Source organism: Podarcis tiliguerta, assembly GCF_965153285.1.
Source record: "Podarcis tiliguerta genome assembly, chromosome: 3".
Taxonomy (NCBI): domain Eukaryota; kingdom Metazoa; phylum Chordata; class Lepidosauria; order Squamata; family Lacertidae; genus Podarcis; species Podarcis tiliguerta.
The window spans coordinates 56,593,166-56,619,634 of NC_139536.1; the positions used below are offsets into that span (position 1 = coordinate 56,593,166).

The 26,469-nt window shown below is 38.4% G+C and overlaps 1 protein-coding gene across 6 annotated transcripts in view; it reads right to left on the bottom strand.

Moving 5' to 3' along the window:
- The window catches only part of STXBP5 (syntaxin binding protein 5), a 119,037-nt gene that overhangs the window by 86,893 nt on the left and 5,675 nt on the right, over positions 1–26,469 (bottom strand). For all 6 annotated transcript variants that reach the window (XR_014509828.1, XM_083434800.1, XM_083434804.1 and 3 more), the window contains 2 exons: positions 5,687–5,768; positions 4,547–4,647 (listed from right to left, as the gene is read on the bottom strand). Coding sequence is in view for 5 of the 6 variants with exons in the window: in XM_083434800.1 (XP_083290926.1) it covers positions 4,547–4,647; positions 5,687–5,768 (183 nt within the window). In the remaining variant the exon portion in view is untranslated. The remainder of the gene's footprint in view (positions 1–4,546; positions 4,648–5,686; positions 5,769–26,469) is intronic.

Below are 26,469 nucleotides of genomic sequence, written 5' to 3' on the forward strand. Positions count from 1 at the left end.
CTGTTTGGTAGACTTTTCACCCTAAAATTTTAGCTCTTCGTGTAAATTGGTTTGCCACACTTCCTAAATTGCTAGCAATCAAGTGTTACATTTTATCTATGTTACTAGTGTAGAATATTGGTTTACCATAACAAATTCATTTTCTGCAAGGGATAGAGGGGGCCCTTGGATGGGCTGTCCCTCCCACTTTCTACACTAGGCAGGCAAGATTATAAAAACTGTCGGCATTTAGTCTGAGTGGGCTTGGTTTGTAAGTGAATAGCACTAACAGAATAGCTAACAGAATAGCACCCCAAGAATAACAAGGCAACAATAAAAACAGAACAAAGTACAGTGGTACCTCGGGTTATGAACGTAATTCGTTCTGGAGGTCCATTCTTAACCTGAAACTATTCTTAACCTGAGGTACCACTTTAGCTAATGGGGCCTCCCGCTGCCGCCACACAATTTCTGTTCTCATCCTGAAGCAAAGTTCTTAACCCGAGGTACTATTTCTGGGTTAGTGGAGTCTGTAACCTGAAGCGCCTGTAACCTGAAGCGTCTGTATCCCTAGGTACCACTGTAGCAATAGAAACAAACAAAACCATAAGGGGTGAAGAATAGCCCTTGGAGCTCCCTGCATTGCAAGTGACTGCATTGTATTGTACTGGCAACAGCACTTCTCCCCACTGCAGTGACACCAATCACAGGGTGGCTCAGATCCCTTCCATTCCCAGCTGAAAATGAACTTCTCACAGTAAGTCCATATTTTTGCAGTGGAGGAGGAATATACCAAAGCAATCTCCAGTCAAGTAGGTATGCTGTAGCCTGGAAACTACTTACAAACTATGTGTTACAATACACACCAGTCAAAAGATGCTTCAGCAGATGTATACACATTTTTAGCTTGTGGCTGCTCTGCGAATGTCCCACAACCGAACATTAGACCCAAAGGCAGAAGAGGAAGAAGCACTTTTTTGTATAATTGGCAGCAACCCCACCAGGCACAGCAGCAGCAGAAATATCATAACACTTGGAGATACACCTTAATCCATGATAACTACACAGCCAACAAAACCTTATTTCCCATTGTATTGGGCTGGACAGAAACAAGCGGGTAATCTATTGACTAAAGTCTCTTGTATGCTTAAGCTGTTTGTGTAAGGCCCAGCCGATATCCAGGGAGTGCCACTTATGTTCCTTGGGAAGTGTGAGCTCTAGACAGCACCAGCTCTATGGGAAATAAATGAATTTACCTTGGACATATATGCTGAGCCATGCAAAGCACCCCTGAGTCCTCAAGAAAGATACACAATTCCATAAGTGCTGAGGGTGCCCACAAGCTCAGATCCCCCAAGGACTGATGTTACTGACACCAGAAAACAGCACCTTTCAGCTCAACCACTTCAGAGGCACTGTGCACATGTGTTCAAAGGGTGCTTTCATCAGGAACTTAATGAAGACCCCAGGTGGGATAGCAATGAACTGGAGATGGCTTAAGCAAAGCCTTCCCCTGTAAGAAGCACTCAATGTAGGAGTGGCAATCCAGGGATGCTCGAGCAGCACAAGACAGAGCAGAGCATAATACTACGACTATCCACTTCAGGGTGTTTGGAGGCAACCCCTGATCCAAGTATGACTGCAGAAACACAGGCATCCCTTCACAAACCCTTACATGTTACCTAATTAATGCAATATCTTCAAGTTCTACAGTATACGCCAGAAAGGTAACCACTACACTATTGTTACCCCTTCATGGATCACTGCCTTGTCATGGTGAAGGGGCTTGAATAACTCCAAGAAGCTATGAGCTATGCCGTGCAGGGCCACCCAAGATGAACAGGTCATAGCTGAGAGTTTAGACTAAATGTGATCCACCTCGAGAAGGAACTGGCAAACCACTCCAGTATTTTGCCAAGAAAACTCCATGGACATAAAAAAGGAGAAGCTTCGAGAAGAAAGTGATAGTTTCCAAGGCATGCTCTGATTCATGGGGTTATGGAGAGTCGATCACGACTAAGATGACTAAACAACAACAACACTATTGTTGTAGCCTTAACATTCTAGGCCCCTTCTTTCTATTGCCAGAAGAGTCACAATCACCCTAGATCTGGGTGGACTGTGTTCCTGACCAAGAAGATCTCTAGGCACTGAAAGAGCTCACCATCTTTCCTAAATTATTACAACCACTTTGGACTGTGTGGAACCAGAACACAACCCCAAACACCATCTCTGTTCCTCTCTACCTCTAGATGATTGAATCTGCCCACAGTCTCTGACTAAAATGCATTCTGGTGAATTTTATAATCAATGTATGTGAAATCAGGCCGAGAGGACAGAGATTAAGTTGGTTATTCATGCCCTTGTGGGTGCACCAACTGTACAAGATCCTATCTTCTGCAATCTTCAGTTGTCCCTGCCAAAGGTGAACAGAACCTGACAAATAATCTTACTACTTTAGTATTGAAAAAAGGAAATAAAAGGAACTGCATCTGCCGGTCACATTTGCTGACAGCAAAACAGTTACAGCTGCGTTTTTAAGGGTTATTGTTGTTGTTTACAATTAAAGTAAATACAATCAGACCAAACTTAAAGGGAGATGGGAGTGGAAGAAAAGTGGGGGGTATAAGCTCCGGCAGAGCTGGGCATGTTGTTTATGCAAACAATTCTAAATATGGATCCCAAATGTCTGAGTGTTTGTTGTATTCATGCCACCTATGGATGGTAACATTTTAATATGTTGCTGGAGTAGGTAAATCTTCTGACTACTGAGCAATGGGCGGGGGAGACATATGTTTTTTCCAGTATTTTGGCCACCAACAAGGCACATGAAATCCAATTACATCCCCCAAGGCCCACAGTGCTGGCATATAATTGAGCCTCATTATTATTAATTTTTACTTCTGCAAATGTTGAGGTTCCCAAGTCTGGCAATACCTTTGTATGTGGGTGGAGCTTTTTGGGAGATAAAAGATTCACACTCAGAGAATGAGTTTGCAAGAGGATTAAGAAATTCCCATTGTAAGCTTGACATTTTGGAGATGTACAGATATGCCAAGTGTATTCATAAAAATTCACTACAGGATAAGACTACATTTATTTCATTATGTATACACATACACATAGGTGTGTATGGATTCTGCATACACATACACATAGGTGTGTATGGATTCTGCACAAGCTTGGAAAAATGTGGTAGTGGGACTAGAATACTACTTCTTGAGCAACAAAAATGTTAACTGTCTCATAGATACAAGGATTAAAAACTTAGCACAACTGGCATGCTTATCTTGTGAGCTACTTAACAAATTTCAACTGAACTGTCATGTACCAGGCATTTGACTAGCCCTCTCTCCCCAGGCTTTAAACATTTCTAAACAGGCAAGTAAACACAGGAAATTTCTTTAGTATCTGCCCAGTTAGTTGGCTCCATTTGACTTAGAGGAGAGCATATGCTGTGTAGGTCTGTTCTAGGAAGCTTCCATCCTTCACAAAAGCATATTATATATATTTTTGTGCTTGCCCAACTGGTCCAAGACATTTTGCTACTCGAGGCAGCATGTTGCCTCTCATTTCTACAAAAGGCTGATTTCTGAGCATACATACAGATATACCCTACCTGTTTCTTACTGGACTGACCAATATTTCAATGATTGCCTAGAATGGAATCCTCTTTTCATATGGCTAATACTGGACATAAAGAATGAGATATGAGATGTCCATTTTTATTAAAAAAGAAGTATTGAAACAAAGGCAAGCCAGTAGCTGAGTTGCTAACAGGGAAGGGAGAAACTGAAGAGAGTAATCAACAGCCCCAGCCCTACGAAGGCTTATTTCTCTTGTCTTTTAGTCAGATTTAAATAGGTGAACAACATTAAGGGTAGGAAAAGTGTGGCTGCAAAGATGGAAGACAGATGAACAGTGTCAGGAGAACCTCAAGAGTAGAGGCACTCCTGTGGTGGGACGAAAGTTTATGAGGTGGGAGGCACTGGAGACAATAGAGATAACAGTATCTCCAACCCAAACCCAGCCAACACTTCACAGATGAGAACAAGGACTCTCCTGTTTGTGTATTTATGTTGGTCAGATATAGATCTAGATAGCAAAAGCTGACCGACTGCTAGGTATTTGAGATACGTTTTCAAGAATGGGGCCTAAAAATGCTTCTTTGTTTCTGCTACTGAAGTTGAATTCTAAGAGGCAGAGAAGCAATAGAATACAAAAATATAGAAAGAACTAGAAAGAAAGAAAAGTCCAATGCCCATTTTGTTATTCCTTTTCCCCCTCCCACTTCCCAGCTGGGCTGGCACCTGCTTGCTATGTAACAGTAAGCAAGCAAATGTACCATCACCATCACTTATCTTCTTATTTCTTACAGAGTCCCCATGTCCTCCAAGACAACAGAAGAAGTGATTTGCAAGTAAATTGCTCATGAAGAAGTAGCAAGCTAGAGTATGGTTAGGGCACCAAGGACTGAAACCATTTGCTGCGTTCACCCTATTGTGTGAAAATGAGCTAAAGTTGATGACATACATTGTAAAATATTAAAACAACAAATAATTCTTACCTTTCTCTGTTAAATTTTAGGGAGTGCAGTATAGCAGGCCTCTTCTGACGCAAATTCCATAAATGTAAGGTATCATCAGCCAAGGCACTCACAAGGGCTCCCTTAAAAGAAAATGGAAAGCTTTGTCAAGGGAATCTGTAAATATTTTGGAATTATGGTGCTTTCAATATTTTTGAAGGGATTAGAACTGCTTCACAAGAGTCAGTCAAGTTACATTCAAACACATTTAAAATATTCCACATATCATTGCTCAGTTTTGCAGCAGAAAAATGACAATTTATACATTGTCATTAAAGCTAGGTAAAAAAAAAAAAAAATTGTTAGTCTTTGTTCCATTATATCAATTTGACTGTATCAGTACTGAGAGTCAGTGCTGGACAAACCAGCAAAAGGTAAATTGCCAATAATGGGAATGGAAGCTTTCAACCATCTCCAACTTGTGCACAAAAAAATGGGAGAAGAATGCAAGCCCAAGGCTGTTTGCACACAAAACAGCAAAACGTGGTTTGTCATTAAATTGAAACACAGTAATTAGCATAAATAAGTTCTTAATTTTCTTAATTAAGTTTTTTAATTTTAATTTTTTCATTTTTATTGTCCAGGTAATCTGACAACTCATCATTCCAGTCAATTTAGTCGCAACCATTTCCACTGAACAGATTGCCTTCTACTTTTGATACACACAAAATTGTATGTATTATGCCCAAAACTGGAAAGAAGAAGCAGCTCCGATGAGAGAAGAATGGATACAGAAACTTATGGACTATGCAGAAATGGCGAAACTTATCAGAAGAATAAGAAATCAAGATAACAAACTCTTTATAAAAGAATGGAAATGGTTTATTGAATATTTACAAACAAATTGTAAACAGATAAAGACATTTGCAGGATTATTGTAATAACCTGCAGTTTCAAAAGAATATATAATCAAAATAGATAAATAAAAGAAAAGGTTAAGTTAATTAAGAATATGCAGGAGATGATAAAAATTAATTTAAGGAACAGTAGAAAGAGGAGGAAGGAAGTCGAGGTTTGAAATGTTACAACTATTGTTAAGCTATTGAAATTGTTAAGCTATTGTATAAATGAAAGCTATAAATAAAATTATATCTTAAAAAACTGTATCACAAGCTTACCAACCTCATTGATCAGAAACTGAAGCTGGATTACTGCAGCACCACTGTCATGTTGGCAGTAGCATTCAACGCCTGGCCGACCAAAACTGACATTAATTTCATTAAGGAATATTAGCTAATATAAATTTGTGTGGGAAGCAAATAATCACATCAAACTTTCTATTTACAATTATGCTAAGCAACAGTTTCTATATGTCAGTTATACCACGGTGCAACCTTTTATAGAAGCCACACTGAAAATCAGCAAGCGCTAAAGAATTTATTTCCCCATCATTTGTTTTGAACAGGAATTCTAGTTCATACTTGAAAATTTGATACTGAGCCTGGTGGCAATTTAAGCCTCATTGTCATTACTACTTAGATGCTGTGAAGAATTTCTCACATAGGACCACTGTTGCAGGAATACTTAAACCACAGGAAAATGAAATGTTAAGGTGATCTTAACACATCAAAAGCTAGCTGAAAATTGCTAGAACAACACGCTGCTATCCTTTCAGTATGGAAGAACATCACCTTCCATTTCTGAAACGAAAGGCTTCTGGCTGTTGATTTAATAAATTAAATTATTTATTCTTGTTTTAAATTGTTTGTATTGTGACCAATTTGTTTTAGTTTTCTGTAAGCAAACTCAGTCTCTAGAGAGCTGGGATATAAATATTTTCAACAATAAACAAGCAAGTAAAGAGTGCCTATTCCTACTGCATGGGTACATAAAGATGTGCTAGAATAACCAAGGGTTAGCCTGTTTTATTGCGGCCAAATCATTTATCCTCCCGGCATGTGACCTTTCACCCAGGAGCCAAGTAATAAGTGGACAGCTCACTATCATTATTAATTGTTACCATTATTTCTCTCCTCTTTTACTCAGCGAGTTCTCTGGTTGTTTATGAAAACTAAAACATAAACACTTTAAATCTGTAGATTTTTAATACAAAATTTACAAACAGCAGAACTGAGGAGAACTAAGGGTTTCAGCTGACAAGTCCTGGTAGTGCAATGGGGTTCTCCCATCTTCTCCCCCTGAAATGGGCTCTGGGGAAGCTCCAGAACAGCACGTAGGAAGAGGAGAGGGGGTTGTTTTGTCTTTCAAGCTGACAAGCTTGTGCTGGTGGAATGAGTGCCTTACTGCTATGTTGAATTCTTCCTTAAATATAAAGATGTGTTTGAATAAAATGTTTCCAAAATTTCAGTATAAAAGCCAAGGAACTCAGGTAAGCCTTCTAAAAACCTCAGTACCATCACCAGGAAGGCACTGTATCTCATTCTCAATAGGACAGAATAATTAAACAAAATGAGAAACATGCATGAAAAACTACACTCACAGTGAGCTCAAAGTACATGCCTTCTTTCTTCTCCGTTTAGGTCCAAAAGGCACATTTTCCGTACAGTACATGTTACATACAAGTGCCACAGTTGCCATTTTTTCTAACAACAGGCAGGTATACTTAATCTTCCCTTGCCCATGATATCATCCACTCAACCCTACAGTCTGGGCAGTTCAGAATTTATAATAAAAAGAAATCAACAGTAACAATCAACTACATGAAATCAATACAAACACTTTAGCACTACAAAACCATATGAAGGTACGTAAGAATTTTTAAAAAGTGTTGAAACCCTATGACACACTGGAGATAGTTCTACAAACCAAAAACATTAAATTTAAAAGACTCATGGAAACAAGGCATTCACCTGGCATAAAAAAAAAAAAAATCCTACTGCACATGCCAGGGAAACTTGTTTGGAGAAAGCATTCCATACCCAGGGTGCCCCACCCCAAAAGGCCCTCTCACCAAACAGCCTCCCATCACCTTATTAGGCTGGAGAGTCTCTGATGCACATCTTACAGCCCTGGTAAGCAGATAGGCAATCCTTCATGCATCCTGATCCCAAGCTATTTACAGGTAAATTTTTATTTATTTTATTTATTTCCCAAAAATAATTGATTATGAAGTGGTTTATAAAAAGAATGAAATGATCAAATTATTGGCAGAAATGATTTAAACTACTATTTTAAACTTTCAAAAAATTAAAACAAGCAATAAACTAAAAATATATCAGTATTCTAGAAACCTGCATGGGCTTGTATAAACAAAAATGTTTTATAGAAGTACAGTGAAGGCACATGCCTGATAACAATATAAAATATTAATACCAGTACTTTGAAATGGGCCTGGAAGTGGACTGGAAGCCAGTACAGATCACAAAGGACTAGAGTGATGTACTGATACCTATCAGTCAGCAATAATAATACTGCTGCTCTACTGTGGGCCAGCTGAAAATTCCAGACTATTTTCAAAGGCACATATAATGCATTGCAGTAATTGAACTGGAAGGTTACACAGGGCATGGATAATTGTCCAGTCTCAAAGTTAATCCTACCAAAGTGGCTTTTAAGGCCAGAAATAAAAATGAAAATGTATTGGGCTACTGTAATGCACATGTGTGTATGTGTAGGAATATTTTGTCTGGTTCCATGTTTTGAAATTTTATATTGGAACAAGCCCTGAACTCTGTGACCACAGTGGAAGGAATAAATACAAACTTCCTTAAACAAATCAGTCAAATCTTTTATAATCAGTGCCGAATTTACGAATGGGCTGAGTGGGCTGCAGCCCAGGGACTCATAATCTAGGAAGACCTTGGCATCTTGCCATTTTTTATTTTAATAAAACAGGCATTTTTTACTATCTAGGTGCAGTTGCTTAGTAACATTAAACATGTGCTGTATGAGTCTGTATATACAGTTATGCAACTGTATAACAGTTACACAAGTGAGTACTTACTGTTTAGTAAAATTCATGGAGGCTTTAAAGCTACTCAGAATCAAATGTTAAAGTCAGCAATGAAGCAATACAGTGGTACCTCTGGTTGCGAATGGGATCCATTCTGGAGGCCTGTTCGCAACATGAAAAGAACATAACCTGCAGGGGGGCATCTGCGCACGTGCAGGTTGCGATTCGTCGCTTCTGCACATGCGCGAGCGGCGAAACCCAGAAGTAACCCTTTCCAGTACTTCCGGGTCACCGCAGGATGTAACCTGAAAGAACGTAACATGAAGCGGACGTAACATGAGGCATGACTGTACAAGTGTTCAGATCACTGTCTATCAATATAGCATGCATTCTAAGAACAAGTGAGGATTCTTTTATATGATTGTGGATCACAATAATTTTGACTTTTTGTGAAAATGATAATGAGTAAGCAATATGAAAGTGGTGCTAGTAAATGAAAAGTGACGAAAAGAAGATAATACTCAAATGTTTAAAGCCAATCATGTCATATGACTTTATACAGCAGGCAGAAACATCCCGACATAATCCCTCATCTTCAGAACAATTGTGTTTACAAAGAGAAGAATATCAAGTAGACTACACAGCAGTCTGAAGAAGAACCAGTTTATATACACAACGCAACCTTCTAAGAACTTCGAGAACTGTTGTCGGTAACTACCATTACAAATACCGATACTTCTGGACAAAGTGACAATGAAGTGACAGGACCTAAAGCCAAAGAATTAACACAAGGTGTTGAAGGAACAAGCCATGAGATAATTATGCCAACAAACAAACAAACAAGCAGTTCAAGCTCATTAAAGCATCTTAAAGAATTGGAAACAAAGCAAATTATTCCAATGAAAACACTAGCATTGCAGACATAAAAATACCAACTGTTCATGCCACTAGTGATTTCAGAAATAATGATGTAGGTTTATGGACCACATTGAATAACAAGGAAGTATTATTCTGGACTGATAAAGGTCTAGTGTAATATTAACACTGGGGCAGCCCTTTTACCAATTTGAAGCAAACATACAAGAACCAAGCCCAGTTCTGCTCTAAAAATTTATTCTATTCCACCAAAGTAAATAGAGAAACCTATCCTCAAGAGTGGCTAGTGCATTCTCCCAGAAAATCTACAGTTTCGTGTGCACACTTTTCCCTAACCAAACTACCTCAACTACAGCTTTACCTTGTACTGAATTTGATGATTGGCATCACACTTATCTTGCTCAAATCCATGGCAACTATAAAATCGTAGAAACTCCATGCTAAAATACTTAACAAGAAAGCATAGTCAAACACTCACATCAAAACTCGAAGTGCAGATCAGAGTAGGATTACCGGAGGCACGTACTTTAGAGCATGTTGTTGCAGTGATTTCCCTCTCAGCAGAAAATGACTTGGCATTTAGCAGAGATAATGAAACATTTGCTTCACCAAACAATGGTAACTTTCTGAGATTGTTTGAATTAATTGCCAAATTTGATCCCTTTCTGTGTGCTCACATAAATCAGTATGGAGGTAAAGACTCTAGTCAGTCACTGTACCTATCCAAAACCGTATGTGAGTTGATGGCTAATAGAGTTCAAGAAGCTATACTGAGCAACATCAGGCAGGCAGGTTATTTTAGTTTATCAGTTGATTCATCCCCTGATGCTTCCCATGTTGATCAACTTACTGTCATTGTTAGATATGTTTCTCCTAGTGATGGATTACCAGTCAAATGTTTTCTGAGGTTTTTTAAACTGAAAAATCACACCGGTGAAAGTATGGCTGAGCTGATTCGGAATTTCATGAAATTTCAGTAAATGTAGAGGACAGTCATATGACAATCCAGCCAATATGGCTGGAAAGTAAAATGTCGTTCACCAAAAAATTATGGAAAGGAACAAGTTTGCAAATTTTATCCCATGCACTGCACATTCCCTAAATCTAGTTGGATGAACCGAAGTTGACTCGTGTCTGGATGCAGTGAAGTTTTTTACCACAATAAATGAGCATTATTGTTTTTTCTCTGCTTCTACAAAAAGATGGGAAGTGCTAAAAATTTATTGACTCTTGTATCAAAAGTTCCTAAACATTTATCAGACACAAGGTGGGAAGCTCACACCAAAGCTACTAAAGCTATTAGCAAAAGTATATTTACATTGTTGAAACCCTGAAAGAGGAGCTACTACATGACAGGTTGAAAATCTTCTGCAGAAAATGGAAGAATTTGAATTCATTTTCATGCTTCCCTTTTGGACACATTCGCAAGACCAATTTCATGAAGTTAGCGAGGCAATCCAAAGTCTGCAAATCTCATCGAGCACATGCAAATATTTACAGCTGGCGACTGCAGTTTGTATCCACCACTACTGGATGTAAAGTACAAGACTGCCAAAAGGCGGCAGACTACGAAAAAACCAAAACCATGATGGGACAGCGCCCTAAGCCTTAGATGAACTTTATCCAAGAGACAAGTTTTAGTAAGTTCATTTATCCCTTTTGTCATTGATCCTCTTGAAGTCAACCTACACAGAAGGGCAATAGTATACAGGAGTGTAGTGGACCCTTTTTTCATTTTTGGTGAACCTGCAAGCAACCAAAGAACTGATTTACAATGGTGTCAAAATGCTGATGCAAGAGTATCCAAAAGACATTGACCTTAGCCTAGTCAGTGAACTCTTGTACTTCCACATGTATGTAAAATAACCTCACCCTGAAAAAGATATGTATTCAGCCACTAATATATGTATCATAATATTCCAGGAGAAAATTCAGACAGATTTTCCAAATGTGGAAAGAATTTTCAGATTGTTCCTGTGCTTAAGGGCTACAAACTGTACTGGTGAAAGATCTTTTTTAAAATAAAAAGAATAAAGAATGGTATACAGTCATATGGTCAACTCAGGAACGGTTGTCTGAGCCAAACATTCTCTACATAGAAAATGATAAATTGTGACTTGCTGATTTATATAATTGGTAAGTTTGATAACCAAAAGAGCTCAAAATAAACTGATCTGACGTTATAGTGTAATCTCAGAACATAGCTATGATTCCCCTATGAATGTTCTTTGTGAATGCCTTAATTAGATACTTTTGTAAACTTTATTAAAGGTTATAAATTTATAAACTATCTTTTAATCAATGCTAAAAAAAATCAATGTTCTACTTTCATTAAGCAGATAAAGAAGAAAATTAAGTTTTGTTTCTTATGATTAGATGCTGTTAAGTTTGGGCCTCCCAAGGTCTCCTAGCCCAGGGCCTCCAGTTGTTTTAATCAAGGACTGGTCAAAGTTAACACTCTGCAATTGGTGTTTCCTTCTGTCATATAGCCGTAATGTTCTTCATCAAGTTTTACCAAGGTATATTTAGAATGCAACTGATCTGTTCAAAGCATCCATGTCAATGTTAACTGCAGTTAAAATCTGTGTTCCTCACAAATGATACGATAACACATGACCACAAAATAACTAGAAGTAGACAAAAGTACATTAATGTCTTTCTTTTTGACCACAGTAATAACTGAAGCATAGCAAACACAAGAACGGGGGGGGGGGGGGAATAGGGGAAACACTCACTAACAAAAACTGGTAATTAAACAAAGCTTCAAAAACTAATGCTAAAAGCACTATTACAGAAAACAAGTCTATGGAATGCTGCAAAGAGTTTAATGATGCAATGTTAAGGATGAGTCAGCTGAATCATATTCTGCCATAATAACAATCAATCTGGGGTGCGGAAGTTTAAGTTCTATTGTCAGGCATGCATTTTGAATTCTGGGAGAGTATCAAAATGTCAGGCATGGGGGGGCGTATAAGTTAAAGTTAGAGAAAAACACCCCTGACAACGTTATGCTTGCCACTAGAAGTCACCTATGTCCTGATTGTGGAGATCACATAATACTAATTACAGACACATACAAATGGTGTCACTGTCTATTAACAAGAAGTTTTCCTCAGCACTAGGATAGCTATAAAAGGTAGCAACACCACTAATTTCACAAAAATCATTTAGCAGTAAATTTTGCCCCATAACTTTATTTCTAGAAGAGTGTGAGACTTACTATTTATTTATTTAATAAATTTGTATATACTGCCCTTCATCCAAAGATCCCACGGCAGTTCATACAGTTCACAACATAAAAATACAAAATGAGAACACAAAGTACATAACAAAAAAACAAACCAATGAAAGTTTGCCCATGGGTGCCATGTCGGCAACCCCTGTTCTGTGTCTTACAGTTAGCAAATGGTTTAAACAGACCAATTTAAAACTTAGCAGCATAAGAGTGGTATCTTTCAGGATGGTCTATGCCAAATTTGGGGTAGAAAGGATATCGAGTTTGCCAACACACTGGGATGCTGACCATGATTCTGCATTTTTCGCCCATAGATTTTCATGGTATGCTTCTTCTGGAAAGATTTCTCTGCTTGTATTGCATGTTTCTGAAAATGTGTTGTTTTAGGTCAAGGGGAACGTTTAATATGTGCCTCCATCAGCAGAACAATGAGGGAAATGATTTCCATCCCTTTGCCTCCGCCTGCAGTCATTAATGTGACTTCCCACACTGTTCCGAACGTTCCTTCCACCAGTAAAAGGAGTGGGAATCAGAATCTCCTGTGTCCTACTGACAGAAGCTTCTGCTAAATCCACATGCTTTCTGTCTGCTGATTATATTACAATGCTACGAAGGGCTGGCTGCTTCTGTGATTTAAAAAGGCTTTCAATCAACATCATCTTAGCAACTTTGTGGAATGGTGGTATCCAAACAGGTTTTTATTTTTTTAAAAAATTATAGCAAGATAAGCACTCTTTAAGTGGTATCTCACATCTTTAATATTTTTTTAAGCAGCCAGAAATTTTAGGCCCTAATTAAAATATTTATTTAAAAAATCATCAGGGTAAAAACATGGCACTAACTACAAAGTTTACAGTGAACATGTGCTAAGAGGGACACAGCATTGCACTGATGACACACGCTTCAAATCCCCAGGTGATAGCTCCCAACTGTTTTATGTGGAATAGTATAGGAGACAGAATCAACCCCTTAAAAATCTCACAGCCCCAAAGCAATGGGACATAGCAATAGTCACCTAGTGCTACTTTCTTTTTCTGCAGGTAGGAGCAGAATCACTGTAACACAGTGCATCTAACTCCCAATCCCATGACAACTGAAACTGATCTCTCAGGCTGTAAACTAGATGATGCTCCAAGGACCTCCAAATGAAACTACATTAATTGTGGCATCAAGTTTGGCACAAATCCAAGAAATTTTGCCCTCCATGTGCTTTGCAAATATCACAGCTGGCTACTGAGTGGTCCATTGTTAATGATACCGCACAAGTCTGAAACCTGCCCATTTGTCATTCTAAACAGCTCTTCTGGGCAGTTCATTGAAGATGCTATGAGGGTAAAAAGTGTGTTCTCTTTGCTGCCACCACTGTCCCAAGGTAGGTGTGACTATAGTCTTGTACCCATTTGATCAAATTCACATTGAGACTTCCATCAGCTCTGCTCTAGCAGACTGCCAGTGTACTTCATCCCCATTAAGTTACCAACATAATAACGAAATACAATACAGTGGTACCTCGGGTTAAGAACTTAATTCGTTCTGGAGGTCCGTTCTTAACCTGAAACTGTTCTTAACCTGAGGTACCACTTTAGCTAATGGGGCCTCCTGCTGCTGCCGCGCCGCCACCATGCAATTTCTGTTCTCATCCTGAAGCAAAGTTCTTAACCCAAGGCACTATTTCTGGGTTAGCAAAGTCTGTAACATGAAGCGTCTGTAACCCGAGGTATCACTGTACAAATGAAACTGGGCAACTGGAATGAATAGAACAGGAAAAGAAATTTAAACTCATACTCCCAAGGAACCTTTTTCCAGGTGAATATCTCTAGAAACTATCATACAGAGAAATTCAGGCATGCTAAAATTAGTAAGTTAACAAGTAATACAATGAAGATGATTTCCAAGTAAAGTTCTTGGTAAATTTATCTGAACATTAAACCCTACATGCACTAGTAAAATTAGCATGGCACATTTTAATTTTGTTTACTATCAAGTATGCTGACTCAGATCTTTATCAATTTTAAGGCATTTAAAATTTTGTTTCCAAATTATCTGGAAAACCAAGATCACTGACTCTGAAATGTTGGCATTAACCATTCTGCATTTTATCCATACATACAATAATAGTAGTTTCCTGGTGTCAGGCAAAGACCACCTTCTCTTGGCTTCACTACAATTCCTTCTCCCATTTGCATTGAGGCACAAGGAGCCCTGAGGGAAAACGACTTCAGTTCCCCAGTCCTACTGAAATAAGGTTTGGGAAGTCCTGGACATGCTAGTATCCTAAAGGTAATTCCAAGGAAAGGCTAGCAGCAGAGCCTTTGGATCTTTCACCCACACCTACACACTCCAAACACTGAATTTTTTGGGGAAAGGCTATTCAGAAGTTATGACTGTACTGTCTGGGAAAGGCAGGTTGGAATTTGGGGCCTGATCCTGTACCTACCATGAAAGGTCAATAAAATGGAGTAGTGTGCTTGTCATGTCTGGTACTCATTTGGAGCTTGGTCTTTAAATTTATTTCCCCATGGACCCCGAGTCATTTAATGTGCCCTTGCCCCATACTTCCAAAATTGGTAGCTAAAGTCCTTTAAGTCTCTACAGTTTTTAATAAACGTAATTCAAACTTCAGAATTCTGTGAGAAATGAAATCAGTAATGGTCAAAAAGTTTGCAATGCTTTTTTCTGTTTCATAAGTTCATTAGTAACAAATAATAGATTGCAAATACAGTATTAGGCAAGCTTGGCAGTTTCAAAGCACTTAGTTTTGTTTGTTTTACTTGTATTTAGTAAACATCCTAAACTAGATCACTCTAGGCAATCAATTTTTTTTTCAAAAATTCTCTTTTCCAGGAAACCCACATCACTGGATGCAATCGTCAACAATAGTTTCAAACTGCATCTGTAAATTACATCCAAACTACAGCCAGTCTATTGAATGACAGATTACTGCATTCTATTGGCAGCACTGGCATCCAATGGTAAGACAAACTTCCTGGCTTACTGAGAACAAATAGCATATATGGTTGCTCTTTAAAAAGTCACAATCAGCAAGTCAACAAACCAAGAGTTTAGGTAATCATCATAACTTGTGAGGAGTGGGGGATGGGAACAAACCATGTTCCCTGGAACACAAAGCCAATGCTTCCTGGTTTGTTTACTCTGTTCATACTGGCAGGACAACCAAAATAGGAGTGATTCAATACATGTGCCAACATGCTGCTTGTTAAGTGTGAATGCAGGAGCATCAAGGCAATCACTTGCTTTCTCATCAGTTTTGAGGTTAACAATGTAGTATCTGTCAAGATTAGGAGACAGCAGCAGACTAATGGTGTTTTAAAGCTTTAAAAATACTGTTAGAGAAAGTACAGTCCAATTAAACATTTCAAACAAAAATCAACCCAGCATTGGGTTCACTGCGCACCGCTTCATAAATCATGTTCAAGAGAAACAATTTAATTGATACAATTTGCCAAGTGATACAAGATGTAAGGAAGATATCAGAGAATTTATCACCATTGATAAAGCCAGTCTTATTTTACAGTGAACTGACTCTCCAATGCCAGCACATACAGTGGGCTAGGTATACTGTGTACTTCACATATCACATGCTTGTAAATTATGTGATTTATGTTTTATATGGTAGTTTTACCAACTATGGGCTTAGCCAGGCACAAATCTATGAAGAGATCCTACAATCCAACTTATGGTTGACATTTCCTGCTTTAGGGTTTTTGTTTTCAATAGCAAGCTCCCATGACTGCTTTCAAGATCAAGTTAGATGAGCACTGGGAGAAGATATTTAACTTGACCCTTGATCTAAATAGTCTCCTAACGCTATTATTAGCTGGTGGGGGAAGGGGGAGAGTCAGGTACAGATAGTTTACACACTATGCTGTTTCAAAGCATAGGTCTGCTAACAAGTTAAGAAAAGACATATTGGAAGATTCTGATTATGAATCACATAACGTCTTGTATGGCTCCAAGTTTAATGAACTTACTCCCCTATATTATGGTGGACTGTTGCAGTCTCTCCTAATCCCTCCTGATCTAACATTATTTTTGTTAGCTACCTCGAAAACAGTTTTAAAAGTTAGGAATAAAAATTTTAATTGAAATTAATTATAACAGTAAAACCTATGTTTATGTATTATCTGTTTAGGGTCCAGGTCCTAACTGTGTTTTTCTCCAGCTTTCAAAACAGCATTTATCAATTGAATTACCACATTTTATTATCCAACATAAAATATACTGAGAGAGAAAACAGAAGTCAGACATGAACATACATACAAATAAGGCTGCAATCCTATACTTACACTGGAGTACATCCTGCTGAACTAGGCAGGGTTTATTTTTCAGTGAATATGCACAGAATTGGGCTGTGTTACTAAGTTTTAAAGTAATACCTAGACTACTCTTATTCACGATTCTTCTACCACCATGTGACACAGTGTATAACTAAAGCACTTTAAACTTAAAACATTTATTTCCAATTCAAGCAGCTATCCAGATGCTTAAGTTCCAATATCAAATACTTTATCTCTCTCAAAATATCCTGAAACGAAAACCAAGCCTGAATTTCATATTTGATGAAATATTTCACTGATTACAACTCAAGCAGAAAGGAAAGTTAAATTAATACATTATTCAGTGTGAAAGCATTCATTCAGCACTGAGCAACACACTATTATCATTACTGCTTTTACATAAGCAGCTTTATGATTTAGCAGAGTCATGCCTTTATCATGCAGTAAAAATCCAGTTGTCGACTTCTACTGCTATTAACTTGCAGCCAACGTATGTTCTTTTTATAAAAATAGTAACTGATACCATGTCACTGAAACTATAATGCACAATTGCAGATACAGTTACTAGGAACCAGTATTTCCTACGATCCAATCACAAGAAAAAATAGCATTTTCATGTTTTTGCAGCATATTCCGAAGTCTATTAACCCAGATTTGTTCCATTTTGTTCAACATGACCTTCTTCCTCTAAAGTATGCTTAGGACTGCATCCTTTGGTCGCACCAACGATCAGTTAATACTATAGTATTCAAACTAAATGTTAGGACCAAACAACTGGACAGTCACAGGTTAGTCACCCTACCTTGTCCTCCCAGTATGTGCTCAATCTTGCCTATTTACACATATTAATTTTATACTCTTTGTGATATATTTCATCTGCATCTTGCTGATTATTGTATCTCAAAATACTTATGAAAACACTGATGAGCTTTAACAAAGCTCAACTATAATACAAATGTTTGGTCAATTGTTCAGTTCCAGCACTTCACTCAGAACAGTGTGTAATAATAAAAATGTACAGGATGCATAGCAGTCTATTAATTTTTAACAACAGATATTAATGCAGTTGTGAAGTACTTGAGCTTTCAGTGCAGTTCACATATTATTTTAATCCACACAATATTCCTGTAAAGATTATTGGGGGGCTGGTGGAAATTAAAAGCCAAAGGCCATTCAAAAAGTTTATGGTAGAGATTTGAATGAGACACATCCCAGTTTGTAGCCCAGTCTTTGTAAGAGCAAAGTGCCAATCCCAAGGATACAGATCCATTTTAAAGGGACTTTGACCACCTGCAGGTTAAAAAATACATCTCCAGACAACACCAGTAGAGAAGGTGGGAGTTGGGGCAGGGGGTGTAGATCTGAGTGACAGCAGTGGTTTCCAACCAGGAATTTGTTACATTTATATCCTGCTGTTCCTCCCTGAATGGAATAGCTTTGCTAACGCTGCTCTTCAACTTCTCATCACAGTGATTTTGGATGGGACATAGAAATAAATTATCACAAGGCAACTGCACACAGTGCTCTTAATATAAAGACACAGTAGTGAGCTGAGCTCCTGAGCTCTGAAACAAAGAGTAAGAAGGGCCCAAACATTTTCTTTGCCTGAAAAAGTAGTTGCTCAGAGGGCTTTTACATACAGGTAGGGCTTTACAGTGTCCACCAAACAGTACTGTAACACTGTTACAAAGCCACACAAAGAATTTAAATGTCAGATATTTCTAAGCCGTTTTCAAGACAATAGCTTCCCACTACATTATTATATACAAGTCCATTAAAAAGCAAACATTAAATCATACCATTCAAATCACAGTAGAACAGCCTGTTTACATATGCCTAGTACAATAAAATTCAATAAATACCAGTGAATACCCCATAACCACTTACATAATAAAATATTTCAATGGAAAGTCAAGGATAACTGGTTTTTAAACCTTTCTTTAAAACCTGAAGGGAAAAGACTTTCAATTAGACTAAAAGCCTAGAGGAACACACTAAATTCCATATAGTAAAGGAATGAGGGAGTCCTGTTTAAAAACTGCAAGCTTTAAAAAGCTTCTCTTAAAAAAAACCCAAACCCTTGTAGCTGTCTGTCTCAAATTTTGTAGCTTCATCTCTTCATAACAGACTATGTTTTATGGTTTCCTGATTTTAGCTGAGCTGCCTGCCCACAACATTCAAACTGCAAAGCCATACAGTATTTAGTAGTAGTAGTAGTAGTGCACAGGCCTAACATATAGTGTACCCTGCAATTTGTGAAACGAGGATAGGTTAATATATCAGTTTTATATCATGTTTGGAGACTAGAACATCCTCTGACAAATACCTTGTGTCAATTTGTGTTCATTGTTATCTGCTGATGTTTAAAATTATCTGTTTACATCCTGGCTACTACAAAATAAACTGGATAAGGGTTCAGAAACAAATGAATCTTTGTGTAAATGCTGACATCCAGTTGTCAGCTTAAAGGAATCTCTACAACCTCTTAGACTTATTCCTCACTGTGTTCTGCAATTTTTCCAATTCTAGACATACAGATATCACCGCTTTTACGATTCAAAGATTAAGAAGTGTAAAGACAAAGCAGCTTGCTGCCACCACTCCTATTATGCTCTTAATTTTTACTATTACTCTCTTTCTTCCTCTACATTTGGGACAAGTACCATGTTATATTTTGTTTTGTTTTTTGTCTGAGCAATGTTCAAACAGAAAATATAAGCAGCAGGTCTGTGCATTTCCCCCCACCACAACCTGGAGCCCATCAGCAACATGGATCGGCCTCAGGATGACCTAAACTGAAATGGGGGCTTTGCACATTCCTAATTTAATTTATTAGGGTTTTAAATTCTAATTAAATGTGGATAGCAGTGAGGGAGGAGGTGAGCTTCTGTCTGTCTCTCCCCGTTCTCCACCCCTCACAGTTGATTTAATTAGGGTTTAAAACTCTAATTAAAAATGTGCTTGTCCACTCACCTCCCTTTTGACAGCCCCAGATGGACCCAACCCAGGGCAATCTGGGATTTTTCCAGAATCTGTGCACAGCTTCTTGAAAATATAGCTCAGGTTTGTTGATCAGCCAGGCTAAAAATGAATCGTTTTATTTTTAAAAATCACCTGTCTATCAAATGATACTAAAGGCAGAATTTTGAAGCTTGTTGTAAGCCAAACACTCACTCAACTCAGTTAATAACAGAGGCCAGTGTGTGCCTGCCTTTTGCTCCTGAATCCCAGTGCAAGTAGCAGTAGGAACTGAATGTCCTCTCTTTGGGAGAACAGTAAGCTTCCTGCAGCTGCTCCTTCTCTGGTAATGGGTAAGCTAGGCTGGTACTTCCCTTGAGACAACAGTCCTCCTGGGTGGCAGGGGATGCTGCCTCCTAATGGTCCCTGGTCCCCTGGCTGATGACAAGCCCAGAGTGTCTGCAACAGCTCTTGTTCTTTTAACTTCCAGGTAAATTTGCTGACAAGCTTTTGTAAATCCATTGCCCTTGTCCATCACTAAGTGTAACAAATGCCACTAAACCTTCCCCAAAATATTAGCACAGCCATACAGGGAAAGGTCTGATCAACAACTTTTTTGAACTTATTGGTAAGGCAGATACAACTTCAACTATGAAACATAAATGTAGTTATAAGAACCTTGCTATATTTACATATGGCAAAGAAGCAGAAATACTAAATTACTAAGGCACATTATCCATCTGATTGTTCTGCAAAACTGCACCACCAAGTTGAAGTAAGCCAGGTATAATTACAATTAAGTTACTTTCTTCGTCATTTGCCTAACTGGTTCAAATATAAATACCACCCTATGGAACAGATGCCCCAAATCATTATTTTATAGCATTAAATGAAGGTTTCTAACGGCGGAATTCTATGCCTGTTTACTCAAAAGTAAGTCACACTGAGTTAATGGGACTTAGTTTGTGGTAAATGTGTATTGGATTGCAGTCTAAAAGTGTGAAAAAAAGGATAGACCAATCTGTTCCTCCTACAGCAATTAGGCAAACAGCTAAATTACAAGGATGAATTGACATGTTACCTGAAGATGAATTTAAACTCACAAAAAGTATTGCAAGTACAGTGTACCGGGTTAAGAACTTAATTCGTTCTGGAGGTCTGTTCTTAACCTGAAACTGTTCTTAACCTGAGGTACCACTTTAGCTAATGGGGCCTCGCACTGCAACCGCACGATTTCTGTTCTCATCCTGAAGCAAAGTTCTTAACTCGTACTATTTCTGGGTTAGCGGAGTCTGTAACCTGAAGCGTCTGTAACCCGAGGTACCACTGTACAACTAAGGAAAATGTTTCCATTAGTATGGTTATTAAAACCCAATTTTAGTAACTAAATCAACTTGTGCAAGGGTTTTTAAAAAAATGGCTCACTTTATTAGCTATACCAAAAAAATGTGATCACCAGGACCCTTCCCTGCACACCCACACAAGGAAATGGATAATTCCTGCTCCCTTCCCCAGATTGGATTCAATTCAGAAAGCACATTTGAAGGTTTTCCCATTTAGACTGCAATCCTAGTCTCACATACCTGGGGGGAGTAAGCCCCATTGAAGTCAACAGGACTTACTTTTGAGTAAGCAATGTTAGAACTGTGCTGTTAACTGTTATGTGGCTGAGGCACTCCAGGCATATTGGCTACATAAGGGACAAGGAAGGTGGAAGCTTGCTGGGCTGGGATCAGGTGTGGCTGCCCAGACAATACACACCCACCTATGCAATTCCTAAATTGGGGGTGGGGGGGGGGAGGACAACAGCAGGGGTGCGACACTCTTGCTAGGGGTCAGTGGCACACTAAACACGCCAAGCAAAAATGTGGAACCCTCAAGTTACACTTAAGAAACTCAGCATACAGAGTCATCATTTATGAAGCCAAAGTTCTAAGACCTAAAGCTGCTATGACACTTCTGGTGCCAAAACCTTGACAAGGGAGAAACTAGACTAAGGTCAGAAAACTGCTGAAATTAGAAAGCTAGAAATACAAGCCTGCTGTGAACAGACTATTAACAAACGTTTGCAGAAAACAGATTGCAATTTAAATAAAACTAACTTGCTTGAGGAAATGCTTATAGTTTCTTTTACACTATAAACAAAGAGATTTTAAATAAGCTTGATAAATACACTAAGTTTACTGAGAGTGACGCGGCACAGAATTACAATACTGCATCACATGGAAACTAGAATAACATGAGCAATTACACATGATGTGTAGAAACATCTCCTGGACATATTAATGATCAAAGAAATACCACAATCAAACTCCCCAAACTAACGGTTAAAATATGGTTTCAGTCCCAGCAGGAAGCTTCTAAAACATAAGATCACCAAACCAATAAAAACTCAGTCAACTACCTGGGTGGAATTGAATGAAAGTACTCCAGCACTATTATCCTTCTGAAGCAGCTGCTAAACCTCAACCATGGAAAATGGTCCACAAACATCTTGGCATTGCACTACTTGAATGGTGACCTGCAAATGTGTATATTTATACCTATAATGGCATCATACTCAAGTCTGACCACAACAAGGACTGGAAAATATAAGAGCTCCCAAGCTTCCTCCAAAGGAAGACTGAAGTTAGAACATAGCATAGTGATAGCACCATAAAATAGCACCAAGCAGAAGAAATGTAGGGATACTCTTGTATAACTGAACAGAGTGGTGCCAGAAGGAGGTTGCACATTCTGCAATGACTTTAATCACAAGACAGAGTATGGGTCTGCTTTATCCTTGCAATAACAAAAAGAAAATGCCAGAACAAACCAAACAGATGTTTCAATTTATAAATAAAACACCTTTTTATGTAAAACATATGGCTACGTTCTACAAACTAAAATGAATAATATGCTACAGGTCTGTTAAGTGTCACAAATCACCCTATTTTCAAGAACCAAAGCAGAATCCTGCATGTGAAAAAACTGATGATGATGTCTTCAGAATACGGTACCCACATTTCAGGTGTTATACTGAAAACTATTGAAGCTTCCATTTAAAGGGCATTCAGAACAAAAATAGCTTGCTGTCTACTAAATAGGGAAGGTCAAAAGAACATTTGCATCCAACTGTTGGAGTTGTTTACACCATTTTTGGGTTAGGTGGTGGAATGTGTCATGGTGGAGCAACTAAAGGTGTTCCAAGAGAAAAAAATTGCCTACATCCATTTCAAAGTATGTTCAGACCCAGATTCAGGATTGAATCTGCCTCAGTCATCCTCATGGATGATTGCTACTGGGATAAGGGTAGTGGGAGTGCAACCCTGCTTCTTCTACTCTATCTCTCAGTGGCTTTTGATACCACTGACTATGGTGGACCAAGTCCATGGGATGAATATTGCAGAGTCATGCTCTTTGGCCCCATAGCCACTATGTTATGGGGTCCCACAGGCACTATTTTCTCCCCAGTGCTATTCAGCAGCTATATAAAGCTATTGGGAGTTTGGGGGCAAGGTGTCATCTGTATGTTGTTGACACCCATCTTGCTTCTCAGTTACATTGAAATCAGGAGAAGGTATGAAAGACCTGGACTGGTGCCTGGATGCAGTGGTGGACTGGATGAGGGCCAATAAACTGAATCATGGGAAGACAAGGTTTGTGGGTGAGTGGTTCCCAAATTTGGAGATAACCCTGGATGGGGTTGCATTTTTCTCTCAGTCTCTTCTTTACCAGACTAAACATATCCAATTCCTTCAACTTTTCCTCATAAGGCTTTGTTTCCAGACCCCTACTAAGGACAGGCACCTAATGGTCAGGGGTGATGGGAGTTGTAGTCCAGCAATACCTCATTAGCTTCCTCTGACCTAAAAGGTCTCTTTATGAGAAGGCACTTTGTCTTTCGTTTACTACAAAATTAGCATTCCTAGTTTTTCTCCCCCATCTATCAAATGACAAAACTAGGAAACATGTACTTGGATAGCATGCTACTATTTGCAGCTCACTCACTTACTCTTGAGTATTGGGTATATTCACAATTTTGTTAGTACAAACTAAGACAGATCTACTTTTGAAGTACTAGTCATACATAGGCTTACATTGGATAAGGTCTATTAAATCAGGGGTTTACGTCTGAGAAAATATGCACAGGACTTTATGTACATTTAAAAAATATACCAAATAGTACAATTATATCTATTAACTAAATTATAATTGATGTGCTATAGGCTCTTAAAGCAGTAGAATAATCTGATGGCCATTATTTAAGTATTGCCTACATCTCATTTTTACTCAAAATGCTGTTTTCTTTGGAGGGCATAGTTTTTTCTATGGTTTCAAAATTTTCAGAAATTTTGTGTCTCTAATGACAACCTAGATTACCTATCTATTAGCAGATAACTTACACAGAACCTGTGACTGATTCATGGATTAGTGTTATTTCAAAATTGGAGGTTGTGAGTAGTTTCAGTCCAAACAAACCAGAATCAGTAAAGCGAAGAACAAACCTTAGCTACAGATAATGCTATGTTTGGTGCAAAAGAAATCACAACTTCTAGTTTGGATATAACACCACACCAAGGATTGTGGTTTGCTGCCCCTGCCTTCTAGTGAGGAGGAGCAGAACAGCCCAAAGAGGTGCCGGAACTGAGTTTCAGTGAGTTCCAGCTGGAAAAAAAGCCCTCACCACACTATTCATTTGCAGAAGACACTGAAATTCAAAGAAGATGGTAACACAAACCACCTGTGATGTTGAAAAATCACCAAACTAGTAAAACAGATGGCTAAAAAGAGTTATTCTGGATATACTGCTTTATATATAATCTTCAAATTGCAGAGATCTACCGTTTATGAGGTTTTCAGTGCTGCAAGATACTGGATAGGGAGATCTCATAGGGAGATCTCAAATAACCTTTCTTTATAGGTACAAAGGTTTCTAGCAATTAGTCAGTGCCTGAACTGATGACAAAGATTATGAAGTTTCATCTCAGTTTCTATTAGCAAAATCCCTGGATATAGCCACCTAGACATAATAAATATCCTCGTACAAAATAGAAGTTCTGGATTATAAAAGGGAAGTCAGGTGATGAAGGCTGATGGTGACTCAGAAGTGTAAAACATACAAGCAGTATAAATGTGGGAAATTGGTGGTTGCCACACCAAAAGAAGACAAGCTAAGGGGCACATTACTCTTTGAAGTGACTTGAATAAACTTACTATCATAAGGGAAAACAATAAATGGGAAAGGCTAATTGTACATTTTACTTGTGCTGTGAACTGACAATTTTTTTCAAATTGATTTTAGATCAAAGTACAAAATGCTTACATTTGATGCTAAATATGGTTTATGTACTCAATAATGCAAAGACATTTTTAGAAAAGCAATTAAGATTTGATACCACTTTATCATATATATGCAAGCAAAGCATCAGAAAGAAACAAAAGCAGCTTGTAAGATTTGTTAATCTGTTATACCTATTGGATTTTGAAAAGGAGGTAAAGTCAGTTGAGTCCATTGTGCCAGAAGGTAAACAGGAATAGGTTAATATGGGGAGGGGAGGGGAGTAGGTTTTTTGCTACAAACTCTAAGGAAATATTAAAGGTAAAAGTTGGCAGGGCGTTTACTTCCTTTAACATAGTTGTTAAAACAGAGTTTTTCATTTTATTTTCAACTGTTAGTGTTAGCAAATGAAGCTGTTTTAGCAAATGAAGCGACACTTTCAAGAAAGTCATTATTTGTGAAGTGACAGTTCTGAGACTACAGGCTACTTACTACAACAGTGGCTGGATGGATGGTTGTGAAAACATTTGCACCAGGAATCTGAAGACTGGGAAGGTGCTGATAGCCCCCCTTTAGGTTAATGTAAGAAGAATACAATTTCTCTTCCCTAGCTCCAAGACATTTCCCTAGACCAGGGGTCAGCAGCCTTTTTCAGCCATGGGCCGATCCACCGTACATCAGACCATGCGGTGGACCGGACTATATTTTGAAAAATATATATGAATGAATTCCTATGCCCCACAAATAACCCAGAGATGCATTTTAAATAAAAGTACACATTCTACTCATAAAAAAACCAGGCAGGCCCTACAAATAACCCCAAGATGCATTTTAAATAAAAGAACACATTCTACTCATGTAAAAACACCCTGACTCCCAGACCATCTGGGGCCAGATTGAGGTGATTGGGCTGCATCCGGCCTCGGGGCCTTAGGTTGCCTACCCCTGCCCTAGACTTTCAAGGCCTGCTGTACACACATCTTCCTTTGCATTAGGAAGATGGGAAGATAAAGAAATAAAATAAGAGGGCAATGAAGAGGGCAATAATCCAGATGACAATATCAAGCTGTGCTTATATGTTTCATCAGGTGTTTAGGGTGATTTGAAAAGTATGCTAGGGCACTCTCTCCATAATCCAAAACTTTTTCAACAAATGTGACAGCAAAAGCACACAATATTTTATATATAAAATATAATGCTCACCAGCACAGTCCCAATGGACAGACTGACCATAGGTGCAAATTGCTAAAAGTTGCCTATGCCCATTGTTGTTGACAGTCAGTTCGACCATGAGTCTTTGTGGTTTCATCCAGTGCTACAAGGTATTGTCATGAACAGTATTTGAAGACCAAGTTTTTTATGTGGGTAAAAGACACAGTGGTAGAGCTTTTACCAAGTCTATTGTTCTCTCCTATTTTCTTCTCT